Genomic DNA, 23,276 nt, shown 5'->3' on the forward strand with positions numbered 1-23,276 from the left:
GTTTTTACAAGTTTGTGAAAAGTTTGCGCTTAGCAATAAAGAGCTTGTTTAAACACAAAGTCACGTGATTTAATTCAAATGCACGATTGTATAAAAAGCGTTGCTTCTGCAAACCCCAAAATAACCAACATAGTCAAGTGATATTTGGGCAGAGTTCAGCTCGCATTAATAAGCTCAGGCTATTGCGCAACAACGCAGGGTCACGTTTGCAAAATTCTCATGCTTCTTACTTCTATTTCCTGTTCTGCAAAAACTCTCCTTCGCTCCGCCTGCCTCTTGCAGACACGTCTGCTTCTGTACCTCGTGGTGATGGTGGTGGTATCGTCAACGGTGCTTCTTTCGGTGATGCTGGTGGTGGCGATGGTGGCGGTGGCGGTCGTGGTGGTGCCGCCATCGATGCGTCTGCTGGGCTCTTGGGCACCGCCAGCGAGAGGTCCTGCATTGACCGGCCCGAGCTGGCCAACTGCGAGCTGGTGGTGCAGGCCAGCCTGTGTCACAACGCATATCACGCGAGATTCTGCTGCGCCAGCTGCGCCGCGCACGCGCCCTCAAGACGCGCAACTCGCCAGCGAGCCGTGCGCTCGGGGGCAGCCTGATGGCCCGATGGATTCGTCACCGCTCGAATGAAAGGGACCCTCAGCTACGAAGGGCAATCAGCGAGGACCAAAGAGATGCTGGGGCCTTGCTGTATGAAGTTGAGCAGTAAATGGAATGTGAAAGCGGAGATTTCTTGTAGGAGGGGGGCAGGTGGGGAGGATCACGGTTATAAAAAAAAATGGAAGTAGACTTTATGACGGTGACACTTTCCCAAACTTCAGGTCGCGACTGCCGAGATAGCTTAGGAAAGGCTTCCCTGAAGAGTCAAAGAAGCCAATAAATAAAATGAAAACGGAAACAATTCAATCGTTTCCCTGTCAGTCGCCAAAAGCTTCAATGCTTTTCCAGAGCCTCTCCTCCCTCTACGAGAAACAAAACATAACATGTGTACAAGTTAAACCAAGGCAGACATTAGATCATACATACATACACACATGTATATAAACATTGCTTATTTATATGGTAAAAATACACAGTATTTCCAACATTACAGCAATTCACATTTCACTTTTGTAGCCATTTACTTAAAAAAGGGAATAATATGTTAAACATGAGTAAGATAAACTTAACAAAGTGTGGAAATGTCATAATCTCATGATTGTATCTAGAGGACATATGCAATGGGTCATTACGGTTTGGTGAAGGCGAACAGGAACTATCCAGGACTGCTTTAGATTTCAGAAAGCCATGGTTGGGAATAGAGACTGGGACCGCCAGGATGTAAGTGTTAATTCGATAAACACTGCACTACCACCACTCCACCCCGAGACGTTACGGATTTTAGCGAACACTACCAATGTTCAATCTAGATTTGAAGCTTTCGTGGCTGCAGGAATTCATACTCTTTGGTTCTTTCGGTAAAGTCACGTAGGTAGAAAATAAAAAAAATCACGACGTTTCGATTGCCACACAAGCAATCATCATCAGGTGGGAAAACCACAGCAAGAATTTTTTTTTGCTGATAAAAGTTCTCTCTCTGCAAACAATTAACTCATCACCAGGAGAGCTCAACCACCTTCCCAAATTTTGACTTGGAAAGATGTCACCAACCACTTTGGGTTATGACTTGATTTGTTTTCTTAACCTCTACCATCAGCAGTGTTGGCGTGTTGAGCGAGGTGCAATGCTTTGATTGGTGTAGACCTACTGCCGGTGTCAGAGCCCTCTCGTACATTAACATTAGCTGCCCCGCCCATCTCTAAACCTTTATAAACAGCTTGCCCTCAGACTAACCTCCCTGCTCCTGATGACGACCGCTTGTGTTGCGACCGAAACGTCGTGATATTTTTATTCACTTTATTTTGTATTATTTTATTGTTATTTTTTTCTATCTACGTGACTTTACCGAAAGAACCATAGGACACCTTCCCAAAGTTTAACTTTCTGTGGAGAAATTAACACATTTCCGGTTGAAATATCCTGTTCTGTAAATCCGCAGGTGAGGATTTTCTTCAACGGAGGACAAGGGCCTTTTATAAATAAATAAAAATGCATGTTCAATACCGTTCAAATGTGATGTAAAATGTGTTTAACCTTCATGCAAGACACTCCATGTTCTCAACTCAGTTGTGTTTTATAACGCTGCCACCTGGTGGTCGCATTTTCTCAACACCAAAAGTTGGTGAAGAAACACGCTTTCATTGCGATGCACTCCAACAAAACTAAAGAGATCACCACAAGCTCACAAGCTCGAAGTGAACAAGGCCTCAGACGAGTGTATTTACAGTGTCAACGATTTGCAAGAGCAACCGGGCGTTGTTGTTGTAAGTTGCTGAGGTTTAGCTCAGAGTACAGATTACAAGAAAGTGGCAAAATATACATTTATTTAATTTCAACCATGGACATGAAACAAGTACATTGGATTTCAAAGTTGTTTATTCTTTGAATGTCTGGACTGCTCTAAATACTTTGCCATTAAATACAGAAGCTTGTAAGAGCACATGCACCCATAAAAGTACGCAAAGTGGTTTGTATGATATACTTAACAAGAATGCTGAAAAACGATTTTAACTCATGGGTAATAGGATTTGTCTCAATTTAGCAATTTTAAAACAGCAGTACGTTTCATTTTATAAACATCGATTCTTGTATTACATAAAATCCATCGTATTAGTATCATTAGCTGATTACAGGCGAGGTAAGAGTAAAAAAAACACTGTGTAAGGCCTTCACACACTTGGCAAATTCTCTTATCAGGAGCAAAGAAAGATTTGTGGCTGGTAATGTGCGCAACTTGGGACAAGGTAAAACGGTGCACGATGGAATGCCGAAAATCCGTGCAATGCAGATACCAATACATGGCCACCCACCACCAACTGCATAAAGCCAGGACAGTTCATCAAAGGCAGTCTGAAATCACAATTTCCTAAAAGATAAAACAGTATTTAATTCCACACGCAAGTCTAATTTGCTCCATACTGAAAATGTCCTCACACGACACATTGCATGTAAAGAAAACAACTTGACGAGTGTGAAAGGGTCTTTACAAAGCCAGCGAACAATAACGGTGTGTCGTATAACATCTCTTCGATTTAAAAACAAACTTGAATGCAACACCTATTTTTTTTCTGCTGCCAAGTTATGGAACCCTGTTAGAATGTAGAAAATTCGTGTATTGAAATTGTAAGATTTCAGTGTCCGATTTGAAATGAATTAATTTCATATCCACGATTTACACAATCGGCTTACCTGAAATACAATGGACATCTAAATAACCCTTCAAGTTTCTAAGTGTATGTCACCACAACGTAGTGTTATAAACCCGTGGGCCAGCACAATAGTTAAAATATTAAACTTTAGGTTGGTTTTTTGGTGACAATTTTTTTTAAAATCATGTCCTAACAAAGTTAGAAATATTTAAATCTGCAACTGACTGTACCATACAGCAGTTAAGGCCTTTGACATTTTTTATAGGGATATACATTTTTGTATCAAAATATATAAAAAAAGTTAGCAATTTCACCTAAACACCCACATGACCTCAAATCTACCGTATCGGGCACATGTACACTGTACGTTTTAGAATCACTCATAAAAATATTTTTTTAGCGTCGGCTTTGTCATCAGTGTCACAACAGCAAACCTAAAAATCACTGCATGAACATTATACCTATAAAACTACACTAGCAGTGCCTTCACCAAGATATTCTGTAGAATTACACAAGAAATAAAGCTAATCCAATCCCATCACCTGCATATATAATCTAACTCAGTAGTTTATGCAGTTAACTTCACATTTTGGCAAATTAAGATGTAAAAATAGCGCTTTTTCACGTGATATACACACACACACACGTGTTCAGCATAGGGACGATCATGACAATACTTGCCAATAAATCCATGTAGGTTGGACAACGTTCTCTTAATGACACTGAACAAGGGTCTCCATCAACTAGGGGTTAACGTTCACCCGGACTGCATTGTGTCAAAGTTCCCCTTGTTACAGCTGTGCAGCGCCATGGGCTGTGCACTCGCACGCACCCGTGTTCCGCCTGCCTGCATCACACTGCTTTGTGTTGCCAGCGATCATTCGCATGGTGCAGTGGAATCTTCAACGGACAAGACACTTTTTTCTCAAGTCCCCGTTACTTTGAAACAGCTGGGCCACAGCATGTCATGTGTTAAGCTGTTTATCCCTCCTTCCACTATCACGCCACTGTTGCAATGTCCATGAATGTCTAAAGATGTAAATGTTATAACGAAAGAGAAATATACTATTTTATTCATATATCCATTTGAACAATGTTTTTTTTTCTTTTATGAACAGTAAATGAAACATTTCATTGCAATAATGCACTTTTTGTTCAAAGCTGTTTGCATTACCCAGAAAGCAAGTGTGAGTGCTAAATGTATATTCTATTTCACTTTAATAAAATAAGACGCAGCAAAAAAAACTGCAATAAATGTAATTACAAACCATGTTAAGAGACCCATTATAATGTGTATCTAATAAATTTCAATTGTTTTCTTTAGGCAAATATATACACGTACACAAACCAAAGTGGCCATGCCCTTTAAACGCATTTGTCCAAAGTAACATTTTCATTAAAAAGGCCTAATTTTAGCTGTGATAAATTTGTACCTCTGTTTAAAAAGTATAAAGTGAGTGTTAACAAGTTACTGATGGGAAAGGTAAATTAAAATTAAATAGTTATGACGCCCAATACAGGATATAAATAACCATGCTACGATCATTGTCAACCTAATTATGAAAAGGTAAAGGTATGTTAACTAAGTTTAAAGGTCAACAGTAGAGAAGGCTAATTCTATAATTTATCCAAAGCCCATTATATAATTACACAATGACATGTTTCTGCAGTTAAAATAAGATAACGGCATTTTTTAACAAATGGTATAGTTTGGTGTATAAATTGGTAAATTTGTTTACATTTTACAGATAACCATCATTGCTTCTAAGCAGACAATTTCTTAAAAATTCTAAAATAATAAAAATTAGAAGACTCAAATGTTTCCTTTGCACTGCCATCATTGCAGGCATAACCCTGCACGAGTACAGGCTTTGCTATCATACATTGATCAATGTCCGTGAACTGTACAAAAAGATATCTACTGACAACACACACTTGTGAATAAGTAACCATGGCTGATAACTCACCCGACCCGGTCACTGGGCATCCTAACATTTCTTTAACGCTGCACCATTTTGAAACATTCATTTTTACAGTTATAAAACAAACAGCATTTTCTGTCAAAAGCTACAATGGCATTTCCAATAGGCACGATGAAAATAAAACTGTGCTATGTCATCATTTAAGATATGGGTTTGTATGTGTTGTGTTTTTTTCAGTTTAAGACAATTGTAATTGTTGTTTTATAATACCAGAGGTTTTGTGCCATTCTATCATCTCTCTACTGCCTGCATGTTCTTAACTGTTAAAGAACTTACAAATCCCAAGCCACTGTTATTCTTTTAAGAGAAGCTTTAAGCAAATTAAGAAAATTGGAACAAAAAATAAATGCAGCATGGACATGAGTGTCAAGGGTAAGGAAACGGTATAATCAGATGCGAATCTCAAATGTCTTCTGAACCTCGCTGCTGAAAGGGTTTGTCGGAGACGGGGTAAAGCGTTGCGGCTGCTGCTGCTGCTGCTGTTGAGTGGGGTTGTGCGGCTGCTGCTGTTGTTTATGCCTGGTCTCCAGCGCAACCCACTGCGCCTCAAACTGGTCTTCGCCTGCCGAAACCCCATTGCCATTTGTAAAGGCGGACGCAGCATTCCCACCGAAGCCACCGGCAGGCAAACTGGGCTTAGCAGCCTGCGTTGAATTGTTGAGGTTGCTGTTGAATTGAGACAGAGACTGCGTGGGCTGTCCCACCGCTGGTGCTGCCGCCACCGCCCCGGGATTACTTGCGACCGTGAACGCGCTGGCCACCATCTGCGAGGGCGTCATACTGGGTGTCGGCCCTGTGCTGTACTGCTGCTGGCCACCACCGTTCACGGTAAAGTGGCCTGGGTAAGAGGTTGCTGCTGCTGCCACCGCCACTGGCTGGTAATGATGATGATGTTGCATGGCAAACGCAGCAGAGGGTACCCCACCTGGCAATGACCCAACAGGCTGCATCTGCGTAGGGGACAGGCCATGGGGTGGCGTGACACCGGGGGGCAGCGCCTGCCCTTGTGGTTGCTTCTGGTTTTGCGTGGACTTGGCGACCTCATCGAGCCACCGCTCTGCTTCAGACTGCGTTCTCCGGTGTCCGGGGTTGAAGGCCGGTCCCACAGTGGTGCTTGCACCTGTCCCCACAAACACACGTGTGGTTGGAGAGAATGGGTTCCCATATTCTAACTCGGGACACCATTTCACGGCACTTGCCGCGTTTTCAGCCATGACATTAAATTCACCTGGGTTGAGGATACCTCATTGTTTTTTTTCTTGTCTGCGGTGTTTGCCCAAACAGTTTGTAGAGTTATGAGCTCATTTAAAACAAAAATTGTCAAATCATGATAGTGACAAAAAAAATTACACTTTTCGGTAAAACTACCGATGTTGTGTACAAAGCTAATTAGAGCACACTGCATATGGAAGAGTGTCTTGTTTTGTTGATAGGTGGGCACCAACACTCATGTTAGTCATGTTTTGTATTGTGTGCACATTGCATTGCTCACTGTGGCCCCGAGGCCACACACAACCTATTTTTTTAATGGCCAACCGCGACAACAAGCACACTATCTGAAAAAAGTTAAAGCAACAATAAGTTATTTAGTTTGGTTTTAACTTGTTTTTTTACATTGCCATTGGTAGTGGCAATAGGATGCACATTAAACTAATGGGATTGTATTAGGCCACAATGCTACAGATACGTTAATAACAAATACTGAAGTGAATTATCTGCTACATTTGTAGAGTTTAACATATTGTTATTGAAAAAGCATTAAACACGACTGTCAGCAAGCCCTATTAAGACATTTTGACGAGAAAGCTGGATAAATAGAAGGCGAGAGATCAAGCCATGGAACATGGAATTCAGGCACAACTTACCTGCTGTAGCGACAGTGACAGAGGCGGCGTGAGTCCAAGGATTGACGTCACGCACGGGTGCAACGGTCGAGTGCGGGGAAACGGGGGGTTTAGAGTTGGTTACAGGAAACGCGGAAGGCACGGTGTTAGCTGGAACAAGCGAGAAATTGCAAAGCCAGTTAAAATAAAAGAGGCAACGGTAAAACGGAGAAGCTGCAGCAGGAGAAATGGTTATGAACGTCTCCCTGTGCACTAGCATGTACAGCACACTCACCCCCCCCCCCCCCCCCACTGTTGTCTTATCACACTGAAGGATTGGCTTTTATATGAATAAACCCAGATTATTCATGTCACTATTGGACATCTGTGGAAGAGCTTCATAGCTCATCGGATTCCTCCGGAATAAATAAATATTCCGATTACCTGCTGGTTGTTTTTGTGTTTGTCAGCCAGCAGTAAAATTAAGATTACATAAGTTAGAAACAGAGGCAAGAGCACCAGATTACATGAGGAAGCCACTATACCTATGCACTGCTAAATCTAGATTGAAAACTCATTTCGTTAGAACTGACAAATATTTGTATATTTTTGGAAAAAAAACTATTTTGGCACTATTGTTTTATCCAACAACAAAAACGAATGGTTTTGTAATTTACAATGTAATCTCGTCTTATGGTCAAAAAAGGATTTATTTATGGTATCAGGGCTCTGCAACCAATAACTTATGAGCAATGAACTTGTGAGAATGACTCTCTTTTGTCCAGGCCAATAAGTCAGGAAACATCGAAGGCAGTGCAGCTTACAGCGGTGCAGAAATGTGGCTGTCTGGCGACATAAATCCTCCGTATAACGTATGGCGCATGTCACCAAAAGGCTGGCCAACCACTTTGTTCATCTTCTTGGTTCTTTCGGTAAAGTCACGTAGAATGGAAATAATATAATAATAAAAAAAAAAGACACCGTCTTCCCGACAGACCTGTTCTTCACCTGAGGACGGCTGCTTGCGTTGTGGCCGAAACGTCGTGAGAATTATTTTATTATGTTTTATTTGTATTATTTTATTATTTCCATTCTACGTGACTTACCGAAAGAACCAAGAAGATGAATCCCTGCAGTCACGAAAGCTTTAAATCGAAATTTAACCACTTTGTTCTCCGGAGCAATTTCATTTTGGAAATCATATTTATAACCCAGACATGAGTGGTTGATCATTAAGCATTTTACCGACAGATTCATTATGACTTTATCCAAAGGAACTGGGACCTGATACACTTATATTCACTTTACATTTTGCTGCACTTTAAATTGCATGTATGAAGTCTGATGGCTGGGGCAGCAGTGGAAGCAAGATAATGGACCTGCTGGATTGCATGCCAGTGCCCCCCCCCCCCAAAAAAATATCCCAAGTAGCAAGCAGAATGCGTCAAGAGAGAATTTCTGTCTCCTTATTTGAGGCTTCTCAAGTGTCGGTGTAACAAATAAATAACAGCACACAAATCCTGAGACTGCGTATTTGCATACAATGCAGCTCGTTCTTCTACTCGATGTAAACTGTTGCCAGGGAGAAGAAACCAGCTGGTCCAGCAGAGGGCGCTCGCTACCTCAATAGTTCAGCGTCTCACCAAAAGGGACTTTGGATAGGCCCCATTCCCCTTTGCTCTTAAGCAAGGCCACCTCATTTGATGGCTATGCACCTCACAAATGCGTCTCAAACTATCACACGAGTTCTGATCTATGTAAACAAAGTCCGGAATTAAAGTGTGTAATTTATATTATGAATCAAACTTCCTAGGATTCACTTTTTGCATCACGTACATGCCTACACAATACTGCGTATAAACATGCGACATTGTTTCAAACGCACAGTACGTGAAATGCCTGAAGCAAAAGGCAAGCAGAGATAAAGGCAAGGTGCAAAGGTTTAACAGACGGTTTTATCAGTCACACCTGCACTGGGAACTGAGTTCTGTCGGCTATAAAGTCGACATTAATCAAACTTTTGCTTTTACATTCAATTGCTTTGCAAAGACTAGCAACAACTGAAGCTATGGCAGTTTATTGGAATGCTGTTCTCACATTAATTCATTAACATAAACAAGTCTGTTAGGTTTCACAAACATGTACCTTCCCACCGTACAATGTACAGTAAAGCCAGCCATGTAAGTGCTGTTGCCTTTATTTTGTGTGCTCCATCACTCACCTATTAGTTTAGTGTTTGTGGATTATTTATTTCACATTGGGACGGATTGTCAAAATGTATATTAACAGCCAAATACGGAAACCCCAACTTTTCTATTACAGTCCAATTCAATGCCTGGCAGGGAACAAGCACTGGTACCTCCTAAAGGCAATTTCAGGGTGTCACTGGCAATGGCTGCCACAACATTAAAGTGTAAAAATGATCATGTGGGCAACTATTAATGTCCAATAAGATTACAAAACCCAAGTCACGTGACTACCTTAAAGTTGTGTGCTCTGTAGCCAATTGTTCAAACACACTTTTCAACAAACTCGTGTTTTATTGTCTGGACAGATCCCCCCCCAACACCACACTTTGCAAACGCCATACTAAGTTGCCACAGTTGCTCATAATAAAGATGTTGCTGGTGATAATCACTGGGGGGGCAACCGATGTAGGCATGTAGGCAGCTACATTCTGTGGGCGCCAGCTTGGATATCCCTGGGTGGCACTAACCTAAAGGCAGGGTGGCCACACCAGGAACGTTTGGCGGGGACATGGGAACGGCGGAGAATGGATCCTCAGCGGGAGGGAAGCTGCCGGTTATCTGGGAGCAAAGGGTGTGAATACCGTCTGCGCTGGGCGGTTCGGGGCTGTTTGGCGACTCCACCTCCGGCACTGCCAAAGACAATAAACGGTCCAACAGTTTTAATACCTTTACTATACACCACAAATTTATACACGATTCCAAAATGACCCTCAGGGAGCACACAAATGTATACATGTTGTGCCCATAACTTCAAAAATCTGTCCGTTTATCAGAATTACTTAGGTATAGTTAATAGGTATGTAACTCATGATAGCACGACATTTAATGTGGAACTGAGACACTATTAGTGTAATTGTAAAATTACTATAATAGGAAAAGTGGTCACAAAGGCAGATATATATGCTATAGGCCAGTATATTACCATTAAATCTAGCAGAGAATATTAAAAGTGAATGTTTATCATGCAAAAACAGTGAGTCATGACTGCGTATGATTCATATACCATAGCTTAAAATGACATTTTAGGTAACTTCAAGACACTCCAATCAAATGTAGAAGTAATGTTAAACACGTTTCCAAGACAAACCACTTCCCCGCCCCCCACAGTTATTCTGAGGCACAAGACGATACAAACATCCACACACTCCTTGTACACATTTATCTTAACACACAACGCACCAACACTTTCACAAGACTCTACAAATCCCATTTTCAATACCCTTGTAAAACTTTCCATTGCACAAAACTCACCACCACCATCCAATCAACCATCTGTGGTACAAAAAAACCCAGGTATACTTATAACCCGTGATCTAATAAACTATTTAAATGAACGCGTCGCACGCATGTGCATTAACTGCTATGCGTATGCCCGCACCTGCGAGAAACATGGTTGGCTATGTACGCATACATACGTGCCAGTCACTTTTAAGCGCTCACCCTTGTTTAGGAGCTGAAAGTCGGTCTTGCGCTGCAGCGTGGAGGGCAGGTCGTTGAGGCGGAGCGAGAGGTTGCGCTTGAAGGGCGAACTCTTTTGCAGCAGCGCAGGGAAGCCACGGAAGGAACCCTGCCGCACGAGCTCATCGATGGGGGCATGCCGGCGCGGGATGGAGAGGACGCTGCCCCCATCCGACGGACCGCTGGAGACCACCTGATTAACAACTTCAATCGGGGCTGATGACGCCGCCACCGCCGCCGCCGCCACCACTGCATCCCCCGTACCACCGTTTTCGTGCCCATTAGCGACACCGGCTGCGATAAAAAAGAAAAGTGGAATTCTATAGTTTCTTTGTAGTAGTGAATGTATGTACGTGTGTACGCTGAACTTCTTTCGCACCGTGCGTAGACAACCGTGCTAATCGGAGGTTCAGGGGAAGGACAACAAACTAAACAAAACAAAACAAGTAGTTCTAAATAAATGAGTCTTCAATTCAAGAAATTCGTTTTCAATGTGGTGGGGTAAGGTGTGGGAATCTCCCCCACCCCTCTTCCAAGAGCAGAGTTCCCTCGAATGGAGGCCCTTCTGCCAGCAGTGGTGTGAGTAAGCAATTGCAGCTGCTGCGCCTTTATCTATTGTCATTTAGGCCAGGATTTTAGTTTTCATAAGACCATTGTGCACGTGGAAAATCACTGACGACTAAGGGGTCTCCCCAAACTGTGTGGGCCCTTGGTGGGTATTTTGACTATACTTTTCCATGCTGGTCAATGCAGGCTGACAGTGGGTAGAATAATTGTGTTCTTATAGATGTGGGATCGCAGTAAAGCAACGAATTTTGCTGCACTAACATCTGCTAACAATTACAATCGTCTCAAGAGTCACCATGTTTGAGTGATTGTTGAGAGCTCTTCTCCAATGGTTATAAATACCATGTAACAACTACTGGTAAAGATTAGTCTTCTAGAGGACAACCATTCTCTCTACCTCCTACCAAACAGTGTTTATATTATAGGTTCATGGACCCTTAAAAGGACTAATGCTATATTCACCAAAAGGTTACGTATTTTTACTTTGAATTAAATCACAACCCTGAACTGGAATAATGCATTTCATTGTGGTTGGGAGGGGTGGAGAAGGGGTGGCGAAGGGTGTTGTTAAACTTGTCATATTAATACCACTAAACATTTCATAAACAACTTTCATAAGCCAAGGTACCAAATAAAAATTACCAAAAATAAACCTAATACAAACAGAAATTAGAATTCATTTATACATCAACTCTGCAGGGTTTTCACGAAGAGATGTAGGTTTGACCAGAAAGCAACCTGCTGACCCTGAAAGCTATAGATAATGTACACGAATAAAGCACTTTGAAAATCTGCTTCGATTGTTATTCTATACTACCATTAACATTGTGCTTTGAGTGCGAACTGATTGTAAGGTAATGTGTGTACTTTTTTCGCACCGTACGTAGCCAACTATGCTAATCGGAAGTGGTGGAAGGACAAAGTAAACATAGACGTCTCTACTGTGTAGCCCCTTTTAAGCTTTAAAGAACAAGGCTCCTCATTAACTGGCCACAGAAAACATAAAAAAATAGTAATGTACTTCATTTAAATTACATTAAAGGGCTAAATGTTGCCAATTTCAGCTCCTTGCATTTGTGATCATGCGCTTGGCAGTGAGAAGCCAGGCGGACAAAGCATCAGCATAATCTGATTGACACATCAAAGGGTATAGAGCAGAGTACCGAGATTTGACCTTAAACATTCCTTCCATGTACTCAAGCAGAAAATCCATCAGTCAGCTGGACTTCCGACGTGGGGTCACCAGCCAGTTACATTCATCAGGCAACCCAATTTATGGTCTTAATACCATTGTTAGTGTTAAATTATAAGAACAAAGCTGATGTTTTTGCCATCAGCAAAGTGTTTGCGATAGTTTATAAAAACACAAGCTAAGAGTAAAGAAGGCTTAAAAAAGGTGATCATGAGCTACATGTAGAACAAAAAAACTTTTGGAAATAAATTACAGCCTTGGTATTTAAAAAACGTTTCTTCCCTGCCACTTGTGAACATTGTTACTACAATCAATGGTTTCAGCTAATTCAGTCAACTAATTGAGATGCAAAGAGGAACAGTTCTGCAAAATGAAAGCAATTCCTATACTCATTACACATACTCCATGGTATTCCGTGAATTAAACTTGTCAGGCAGGGCAAAGTATAACAAAGAAACCCCCTATTAGAAACCTGCAGGACTGGCCTCCTAAAAAAAACATATACAGTATGGTCAGTGCAGAATTTTCTAGTTAATACAAAGCACCAGTAGCAAATTACATTTTCACTCTGATAATGTTTCACTTGAAATCCACGTATTTCAATATTCACTGGTGAATGATGGCCATTTCATGTTAGGAGAGCATATGGCTCAAAGTCTACACATGAATAAGATGTACATGAAAATGTAACATTATATGCAGCAATTATAACATATACATGCTGATCGAATTAACAGGGCTGCTAAATCCCATGCTACAATTTTAAACATATTTACTGGGAAAATTGCAAACCAAGACTTAACAGTAATCTTGAAAAGATACCAACAAGTTTTGTTTCATGATATAGCGGCTTTGTTTCATGAAATAATCATTGCCATGAGCAATCTCTCTCAGGATCATCAGTTATTTGACACGTTATGTGACCTACCATACATTCATTCAAATTTAGCAAATTAAAGCATGATAACTCATTTGATAACTCATTTCCCCATTAAAACGTTAATGGTTACAGAAGACCAGGAAGTAAGAGGCTAACAATCTCAGATCTCTTGAGCATGACCTCATTTCCTGGTTTGAACATGTGAAGATATATCTCAGACCGGTTTGGGAACTTGGCCAGATGAAAGGATGTTGACCTATTCTCATAAAAAGTGTTGCTGGGCACAAGGTTACAATGCAAGTTACATAATACAGTAGAACCTCTTGGCCACGACCATAATTCGTTCCATAACTTTGGTCGCAACCCGATTTGGTCGTGACTCGAACTTAATTTCCCCATTGGATTGTATGTAAATACGATTAATCCGTTCCAGACTCCTACGAACTGTATATAAACATTAAAGATTTTTAAGCACAAAAATAATTAATTATACCATAAAATTCACAGTGTAATAGTAAACTAAATGTAAAAACATTGAATAACACTGAGAAAACCTTGAACAACAGAGAAAACTAACATTGCCGCGTCAAGGTTTAGAATCGTTCAACAAGATGATTGTTTCGTCTGCTACATCAGTCGGTCGATTCTGAGAGAGAGAGAGAATATTCGTACGAACAATTCATGTTTCCATTGAAAGTAAGTTAACAGTAATATTTGGGTACAGTATTGTTTTTGGAAGCATTCACCGTAATATCATATGAACGTTTACTTCACCGCATCATCGTATGAATGATGCAAGAAGAGATTAACGGGTTCTTATGTTAGCGATTTACGTACTCAGCGCTTTCGCTCTCTAAATTACGGCTTGAATGAGGGGGGAGGGGTATGACTACACTCACAAAATTAATATCTTACTAGGAATTTAATATAAAAGTTATATACGTAACTGTTACGCTTTGCGTAATTCCAAAAAAAATGGCGCGGAAGGGGAAATCGGCCGCGGCAGTGTTTGATCGTCACCCGAGTTTGTGTTCGTGACCAGATTAAAAAATTTCGTGAATTTTTTCGTCGGAACCCGATTTGGTCTTGGTCAGAAGCGTTCGTGACCAGAGGTTCTACTCTACACCTATTCTCAAGCTATCCACCAACCTACCAGTGCCACAGCCAGCAGATACGTGCCAGCACTTGAAAGATACAACCCAAAAACAAAACGTCTTATGAAGTAGATGCTTATCCAAGCTGTGTCAAAGGTTGTCCATCACAAGTTTGAAGCTTTGTTAGTAAAAAAATAGAATTATATGGTCAGTTTCATTGTTGTGATTCACTGCAGGAAAGTTAGGCATGCAATGGTTCATCCCACACTTAATGTGATTATTTGAAGTGAATGTAGAGACAGGTTTTATCAAAATAAATTGCATAGATGCATCGTAAATAATCAATTCCTATATGCAAATAAATTCCTATATCTTCAAGAAAATAATACATTTTAAGAAATACATAAATTGCTGTATTTGTTACATGCCTAAGTGCATGCCTATTTGTCAATCCACTGTTGTATAAGAGGCTTCCAATGCCGTGTGGGTCACGGGGGTTATTTGACCATACTCCACCACGCTGGTCAGTATAGGAGCAAAGAAGTACAACATACCAGTGGAGATTAATGCACCGTCTTCAGGTGTTAACAATGTACATGCGATTAAAAGGATATATTAAAAAGAGCAGGAATGACATTGAGAGGAGGTCACTAAATAGCACCTGTGATTTGTATTTAGACTAACGAGCACTGTCCATGCATTTGCGTGGGATACACAAGCTGCTGTGGAGAGTGGGTGGAACAGAGGCATGGCGTGTGACATCTAGCCGCACCACCACACGTGCCCGCCCGCGCGCCAGAGAGTAAAACTTCGTTTTCATATACAGTAAAAACTTGGATTGCGAGCATAATTTGTTCCGAAAACGTGTTTGTAATCCAAAGCACTCGTATATCAGTTGTGATCACGTGACGCTCGGCAGACAAAGCAAATACACGCACTACTCGTATTGCAAAACCTCGCTCGTTTATCAAATTAATAGTCATTGAAAATTTTTGCTCGTCTTGCAAAACACTCGCAGACCAAGTTACTCGCAATCCAAGGTTTTACTGTATATAAAATGTAATATAGCATGATTAAGCATCAAACCTACACCGGGAAGACACAGCTTAGGTAAAGTATCTACAAGTGCTGCCTGTTATTTGGGTTGCATCTATAAAGTGCTTTCGCTCCAGATTGCCAACAGAAGTAGGGAGCGAGGAGGCACCTGCACGCTTCTGCTCCTCGATCTGCCGCAAGGCCTCCTGCCGCTCGGCCTGCTCCGTGGCGGTCATGACGCGGAAAGAGCCCTCACGGGTGAACGAGGTCCGGCTGGCGTCGAATGTGGCCGTCACGCCGCACTCCTTCTCGCGTTTCTGCTTGCGCTCCAGGCACGCGGCGAAGGCGCAGCCCACGGCGTGGCTCAAGCGCTCGCCCTGTCAGGGAGTTGAGACGGCGGGGAGGGAGGGAGGCGGGCGGGCAAACGTTACAGAAACGTTTAGCACGGTTGGCTACGTACGGTTTGAAAGAACTTCAACAAGCATGCGTAAATGCATAACCCTGGCCACAACCACGCGACTAATCTATTCACCTAAATTAAAAGTGCTAAATGCAAACGTGGCCACATTGGGAAAAAGGTAAAGGTGCAGCGCTAAAATTGCTTGATCACGAAACTGATAGTGGAAGGGTCTCCCCTAGAGTCCCACCAAGGGGTAGTTTTGCCTATTCTTCCATGCTGGTGAGACATTGAAAGTGGCAGGACGAAGCCCCCCCACACTTTAACCCCACCACATGCAACCTGCTCACCGACTAACTGCAGTGCAGCAGCGGCCCTATAGACTCCAAAAAAATAATCTATAATTCCAACCCTTCATCAACTCGCTGCTGGATAAAAGCCTATCTATGCCACGTCAGTCACGGGGATTGTGCGGGTTACTGAAGGTCTTTTTCCTTATTTATTTCTATAGCACAAACCAAAACACATTGCTCACGGCACACACACACATTTCACTTAAGGCATTCTGCTCACAGAGTCCTTGACGGCCATGAAAGAGTGGCAAAGCCAACGACGTGTAGTGCCGTCGCGGCAGATATAGGAGAAGGCTCGCTCGTAGTTCCTGTCCGGAGCGCAGAAGGACACCTTCTCGATCGTCTGGTCCACAATCAAATCCTACAACAAGGGGGTGGAAGGCATAAACAAAACACATTCCAGAGTGAGAACCAACAAATACCACAGCTGACCACATGCGCTCTGACAATGATATTTATATGAAGTGCTTGCTTGTACTATTTGCAAGAGAAAATATTAATGTATTATATTCAAATGGATAATCCAACCACGTTTTGGGAATTGTAAGGGTCACTGGCACATTGGACCAATATTGAGTAATGAAATGTAACTTGCCAACACACAAAGCCTTTGGCTATTGTGTTCTCCCATTCATTGAGGCAGTACACGTGATTTGCATGTAGAACAATGGCCTACAACGTTTGCAAGAGGTTACGTTTATTCTTTCTCATGTGAGCGGATGCCATTTAATAACACAAAGAGGAAGCTCCTCCTTCTCAATTGCTTGCCCAGCCTGCTTTGCCATAAAAAGCTTAATAGGCATTTTAAGTAATTTAAAACTAAACAGTGCAAATAGTGCTTACTTTTGTTTCATGGCAGAAATTCCTTCTAGTCAATAAAGCGTTAATGCATCTGCTGCAATTTTTTAAGATAACATATGGAGACAGGTGTTTTATTAAACCGATTAATTGGAGATGCTAAGCACCATAATTATCAGCTCAAAATTCTGGACATGAAATGTTGCCATTACTCAGTCGATGTGTATTTCTGTTCCTGGAATTATTTAATTACGTATTAAAATACTATACCAAACTAATTGACAAGCACAACCTTCTAACTTGTGCAAACAGCAACAGTAGTATTGGTATGCTATTAAAGAAAAAGTTACTGAAATTTATTGTAATGCCAGTTGATATACTTGCTTAGGAGTGTTCAAATATATTGAGCATGTTACATTAATATTGTCCAAAGGACTATGAAGAATTTCTGTGATTTGGAATGTGTCATTGTTCATAAAAACCGAAAATTATAGTGAGTCATAGGTTATAAACGCACAGAAAAAAATTGTGATGTATGCCATTTATGTGTTTCTGAAAAGCATCACACCTACATAGAAAATTAAGCTTGTGATGTAAATGGCTTATATTATACTTTCATTTAAATACTCTACAATGGTGCAAATACAGACCATTAGTTCAAGGTCACAACCAATTCGACCCTTGTGTATATACAAAGCTGAGTGAAATACATTAAACTGAAAATAAAATGTAAGAGAGTAATCACACTACGGTTCTACACCATTTGCTAACCGACTGCATTTAATAACATTGCATAGCCACTCCAAACTTCAACCTGATGAATGCAATTGAAGTCTTACAGTTCCAAGTTCCACAATAATTTACCTTTGTCAGATCAGCCACCACTCTGAGAGCATCTGCAGAAACCCACAGTACTGCTCGCACCTTTGTCCTCCCGACCTACAGAAATAACGATAAAACATGCCATCATGAAGAAAATACAATAGCAGAGCCACCAACAGAAACGTGTTTTGTTTCTAACATTACCGACAGAAAAACTTGAGAATTTGTATTCATTTTAACGTGCATAACATACTAATAATGTGATTCCTTTGAATGTAATCGTAAATCCATTTACTGAATTTACATGTCAGTGATATGCCATGACTTTCAATGATTCGACTTAAGGTTATTCGAAGATTAAACCTAGTTTTAAATCTTGATTTGAAACTTTCGTGACTGCAGGAATCCATACTCTTTGGTTCTTTCGGTGAAGTCACGTAGTTAGAAAAATAATAGATCACGACGTTTCAATCGCAACACACAAGCAATCGTCATCAGGTGGGACAAACACAGCAGTTTTTCTTGCTGTGGTTGTCCCACCTGATGACGATTGCTTGTGTTGCGATCTAAACGTCGTGATCTATCATTGTTCTACCTAGTTTTAAATACGTCACAACAAAGGATGCCTTGCAGGGGAATGTGCTGTGTTGACAATCAAGTGTACCACCAAGGTGCTTTCAAAGTGTAAACTATCAACTGATATGTGTCTTATCGAGAGATTGGTCCCTACCAAAGGAATGTGGAACTTTCACAAGCAGCACAAGAAAACCACTGGAGTTAAGCTCCTTCTCACTCTTATTTTAGAAAAAAAACACTTCATTTTTTTACTTTCAATATACCATATACACATCACATCAATTTGCATATTTCAGAAAAAACATCCAAATTAAAAGTGAAACGTGTATATATACGCAATACACACACCACATACCTGGCATGAATTTAGATTCAGCATACCTACAAGCAAGCACAAGCTTACACATGTTTTGGTTTGTAAAGAACATTGGCAGGCAAGTTTTAGTGTATAAACATGATGCAAATCTTATCCGTGATTTTTTTTGTCTGTATGTATGTATACAACCATGCATCTGCATGTGGTTAAATTATGCATCTACTTTGTAGGGTAAAAACTGAAGAAAAACTAGCTTTCACTTTATAAGCCAGGATTAAAAAGTCACTACTGTGAGCTTTACTCCAAGCTGATCTAACCTTTCTGGAATTACATCGAGATCTATACTGGGCAATCTTAATCTACAAAGTTCCTCAACCCAAATAATCTCAGGATTTAATTGACATTCTCTAACTGTTAAAACTTCCAAGAAACCAGAAACGGACCTCCGATTTCCTGTAGACCATTCCTAGATCGAGAAAGCAGACTAGTTCCAGGGCCTTCCCCTTGAGCAGAACCCACATTTTGGAATGTCCTCATAACCAATATTATTATTCCAAATTTACATTTGCTAGCATGTGTGTTAAGGCCACGCTGCAGGACTACCGCTGTCACAATTGCAAATACTATAACGAACATCCATTACAACTGAGACTATGGTCTATTTACATGTCTGTGACATGATTTTTTTTATAGGGTTCTCATTTTATTTTAAACAGTTTATGCTTCAGCCTGTTTTCAGATTGAAGTGGCATGTTTATTATAAGTTATTTAGTTTTGCCTCTTGTTAGTTTATACATTTTCACATTCCCATTCTGCAATGTTCTGTAACTGCCAACACTGCTGGCAGTCTTGGGTTGGTCGTCCTTATAAGAGAAATGTTTAACTCAATGGGCCTGTATCAGTTGGAATGAAATCTAAGTTTGATGCGAAATCATTAACGGACACAATTTGTTTACGAAACAGACAGATAAATTAGCACGCGTTACCACTCAGGGATAGGACTAGCCATAAAGTGTACACTGCTCCCTAAAAAAAAAGTGATGGATATATTCTGCTAAAGTAGAGCGCATATCGTAAACCATGTGCCCTCACTTGTAATCATATCAGAATATAATAATAGTTAATTACATGCATCAATGTTCATCATGGATGAAAAGTGCAGGCATTTTAAACCTTTTCTGAACAATAGCAAAACATTTCATCTAGGAAATGGCAATTGTATAGACAAAGGCACACATTTCCTCCTTTGGGATAATTGTTCAAACGTTAAGGGAAGTTACACAGGGATTTGTCGACATTATTATGGATTAAATAACCAAACTATTCTGTTTGAAGACTAAAAATCAGGTTTTAAATAATTTAACCGAGGGGTCTACCAGCTGCGGATTAGAACAGCAGCTGCCACAAATGCCAAGTCAGACCATGGCATACGGCTGGGTAAACACTTATACTGGCTCTGGGGTTCTTACAAGCAGCAACCAATCTAATTCAGCAAAGCTATATTCTCACAGCCAGGCTCATGGTACCCACATATCAATTCCCCAATGGACTCCAGATCATTAACCCAATAATGGCCACTCTTTCAGTTAATCCCCACTTGGACTTGCTGTAATATTTCACAATTACAGCTGTGGCATTGTACTTAAGGAGATTTAGTTCATAGTTATAAAACAAAAAACTGTAGCGTATATTGTGATTTCAATCACAAGAGAAAAATATATAAAATATGCACACACAAAAAGTAGTAATTATTCCACACCCACGAAGTTGGGACTGACTCACAGATTTAAGCCTCTTGACGGCATCCTCGCACACGTGCATGCCCCTGGATTCATCCACCTCCACTGCTCCAAGGTACTGCACCAGGAGACGCGCACACACACACACACGGTGATACCGAGGCAAATCTCACTCGTGTGGAAAAAGGCAAACAGCCGGAAGATGTGGCTCTGTGCCCATGCAGTGCGCGCACCCCACGAGCAATGGATTAAAATGATGGAATGGAATTTATGATTGCTCTTTTATTTTGCATTGCTGCAATTTCACTGCAACCTTTAAAAGTGCAAGTAACAGGAATTGTACCATTTTCTTCAGAGTATCGCATTCATTTAACATATCTGAAAGCAGCATTAGAAAGGTTTTTTGTATTGTAATTTGAATCATATTTATGTTTTCCTCCCTTACAATGATAAAGGAAACCAATTATATTAATTAAACAAAAGTTGAATCGAATATGAAGGCACACCCTGGAAAAACAAGTTGAACATACAAGCAGTCCATCTGTCCTTTTGAAATAAGAATTAAGTGCTAAAAATGCATCACCCTCTACCAAGCAGTTATGACAATTGACTGTATTTCGAGTCCACAGCATCCATTTCGAGTTTCCTGGGTTATTTTCCCATCCGCTTTGTCTTGACCTCACTCCCAGAAAAGCTAACAATAAAAACCATAATTTATTTTGGCCTCTGTCCATCACAGTCATAAACCTTATTGTTCTTCAGACCTATAGGTGAACCTTAAACATTTGATATACCCATAACTCAGGTCAATTAGGGCACTGGTAGCCAAATGTCAAAAACACTGAGACACAAAGCTGGAAACTTTTCTAGGAAAAAAAAAATTAATATGTGCAGAAGGTTAACTCTTTTTCCTTAAAGAGAAACAGCGGTCATGTAAAAGCACACGATATATGTATGTTCAACTTGTTTCGCACTGTACACAGCCAACCGTGCTAATCGGAGGTGCGGGGTGATGTCTGCTTTGTTTCTGTGGATCTGACGAATGTAATTCACCTTGACTGGGAAACTGCATTGACCATGGCGCACTGCCTCCTCGTCAGTCTGCCACTGGTGGGGCCGGCTGGATTCTGGGACACCTTTTTCCTTCTTTCTCCGAAAACTCTGGCGCAGTCTGTTCATCATCTTGGGCGAAGGCTGAGAATGCTCCTTGATGTCTTTGTTTTCTTAAAGGAGAAAAAACATCACAACAAATAATTGGGAACGTTGTTCAGTAGATATACAACATTTGTGAGACAATTTTACAAGCTGTCATTTTCAAATCAAAGACCTAAATCTTCTGCCCTAAATTGGACTGATAGTTGCAAGGTACACGTGCATTAGTGACATTCTCTCAAATGTTCGAGGACAGTTAACAATCAGCAAGGGAAGACCTGAAGGTTCAAGGTTCAAAGGTTCCAATGCCACAAAACGCAATCGACTATCAAATGTTAACCTTTCATTGTATCAGTGCACAAAATGCGATATATTGAGCGGCATTCTTCCATTTAATTCTATGAAAGCACAGCAATGCACAGATTAACAACAATGGATGTACACTTTTCTAAACTGATCTGTAGGAACCGATTAAATTATGTTGCATGTACTTTCACATCAGCGGGAGCATTATTTACCAAACTTAAAGCGTACAAATATTCCAGAAACTGCCTTGTACCAGGTAGGTTGGAAATACGATGCTGGAAAAGTGTTCCATTGATGGACCTGGCATTGTAAGTCACTTGCTTTGAACAAAGATGATTAGGATGTCTAATCCTTAAAATATTTAGTTATTTTTAGTTCACATATAAAAATCTGTATTCTGAACATTTAATACACCATGGTACTTTCTGAATTGTGTCTTTGCTTAAATGGTATATAAAAGTACTAATGCCATGTGACAGACAACGCTTGCTGAAGTAAAAAAAGCTTACTGTGACATTAACTTTTGTTCATTTGGTAATGGCTTAGAAGAGACCCTTAGTCTCTGCACTTCTGGTACAAGACATTATATACACGTAATTTTATAGCTGTGCATGTATACCCAATAACACTCACTCAACATTCTCAATATTGCATCACAACCACATATGATAAAATATACATTTGTGCAAATATACATTTTACATTTTAGCAGTTAACACTAAAATTAGGCCATATCTCAAAGAGCCGCATAGTTTTGAAAAAAATAAAAAGCAAAACAAACTATCTTATTCCAAAGCGATCAAATTGTTAAGTATTCCTCTGCTGATTGTTCATTCACCCTCCATATTAGCGACCTGTCAGTGACGCTGTTTATAGTCTTTCCCCATTCCCACACAGGAAATGAACACGACATTCAGACTTGCCACCCACGCATCTCCCCAGAAACCAATCTCTCTCGCCATTAAAGGCACACTTGCCGATACATTCTTTTTTTGCCCATTGAACTAAGCCAATTAAAGTTACAACAAAGGCAATGTGCAAATGCAAAATAACAATCTAAACATAATTTATGTTAAGTTTAGGGAATAAAATAAATTAACCAGAGAAAACAATAAACAAAGTAGATGGATTTTGTTTAATACTGCTCTTTAAATGGTCTTGAAGACATGCAATTTTTTTGAACCGGTGGAGCAGTGGTTAGCATCTTAGCATACTGCACTATGAACCCAATAACAAGATTAAGATTCATTGCAATGGCGAACATCAGTGGCAAGTGAAAACAGAACCAGTCC

General features: G+C 40.6%; 2 protein-coding genes across 12 annotated transcripts in view; one reads left to right on the top strand and one right to left on the bottom strand.

Moving 5' to 3' along the window:
• Window positions 1-4,490, top strand: part of LOC133342407 (papilin-like) — a 58,726-nt gene extending 54,236 nt beyond the window's left edge. For all 5 annotated transcript variants that reach the window (XM_061551562.1, XM_061551563.1, XM_061551565.1 and 2 more), the window contains one exon: window positions 283-4,490. In XM_061551562.1, the coding sequence (XP_061407546.1) occupies window positions 283-596 (314 nt within the window). In that variant the 3' untranslated portion in view covers window positions 597-4,490. The remainder of the gene's footprint in view (window positions 1-282) is intronic.
• Window positions 2,455-23,276, bottom strand: part of LOC133342408 (protein numb homolog) — a 33,855-nt gene continuing 13,033 nt past the window's right edge. For 2 of the 7 annotated variants that reach the window (XM_061551567.1, XM_061551568.1), the window contains exons 2-10: window positions 21,580-21,749; window positions 20,570-20,644; window positions 17,938-18,012; window positions 16,496-16,636; window positions 15,695-15,902; window positions 10,740-11,051; window positions 9,767-9,928; window positions 7,093-7,221; window positions 2,455-6,347 (exon numbers count right to left, since the gene is read on the bottom strand). In XM_061551567.1, the coding sequence (XP_061407551.1) occupies window positions 5,617-6,347; window positions 7,093-7,221; window positions 9,767-9,928; window positions 10,740-11,051; window positions 15,695-15,902; window positions 16,496-16,636; window positions 17,938-18,012; window positions 20,570-20,644; window positions 21,580-21,708 (1,962 nt within the window). In that variant the 5' untranslated portion in view covers window positions 21,709-21,749 and the 3' untranslated portion in view covers window positions 2,455-5,616. Of the gene's footprint in view, window positions 6,351-7,092; window positions 7,222-9,766; window positions 9,929-10,739; window positions 11,052-15,694; window positions 15,903-16,495; window positions 16,637-17,937; window positions 18,013-20,569; window positions 20,645-21,579; window positions 21,750-23,276 lie in introns of all 7 variants that reach the window. The other 5 variants (XM_061551569.1, XM_061551570.1, XM_061551571.1 and 2 more) reach the window with 5 other exon arrangements.

This window comes from Lethenteron reissneri, chromosome 14 (genome assembly GCF_015708825.2).
Source record: "Lethenteron reissneri isolate LAM-NWPU_2019-01 chromosome 14, ASM1570882v1, whole genome shotgun sequence".
Lineage (NCBI taxonomy): Eukaryota > Metazoa > Chordata > Hyperoartia > Petromyzontiformes > Petromyzontidae > Lethenteron > Lethenteron reissneri.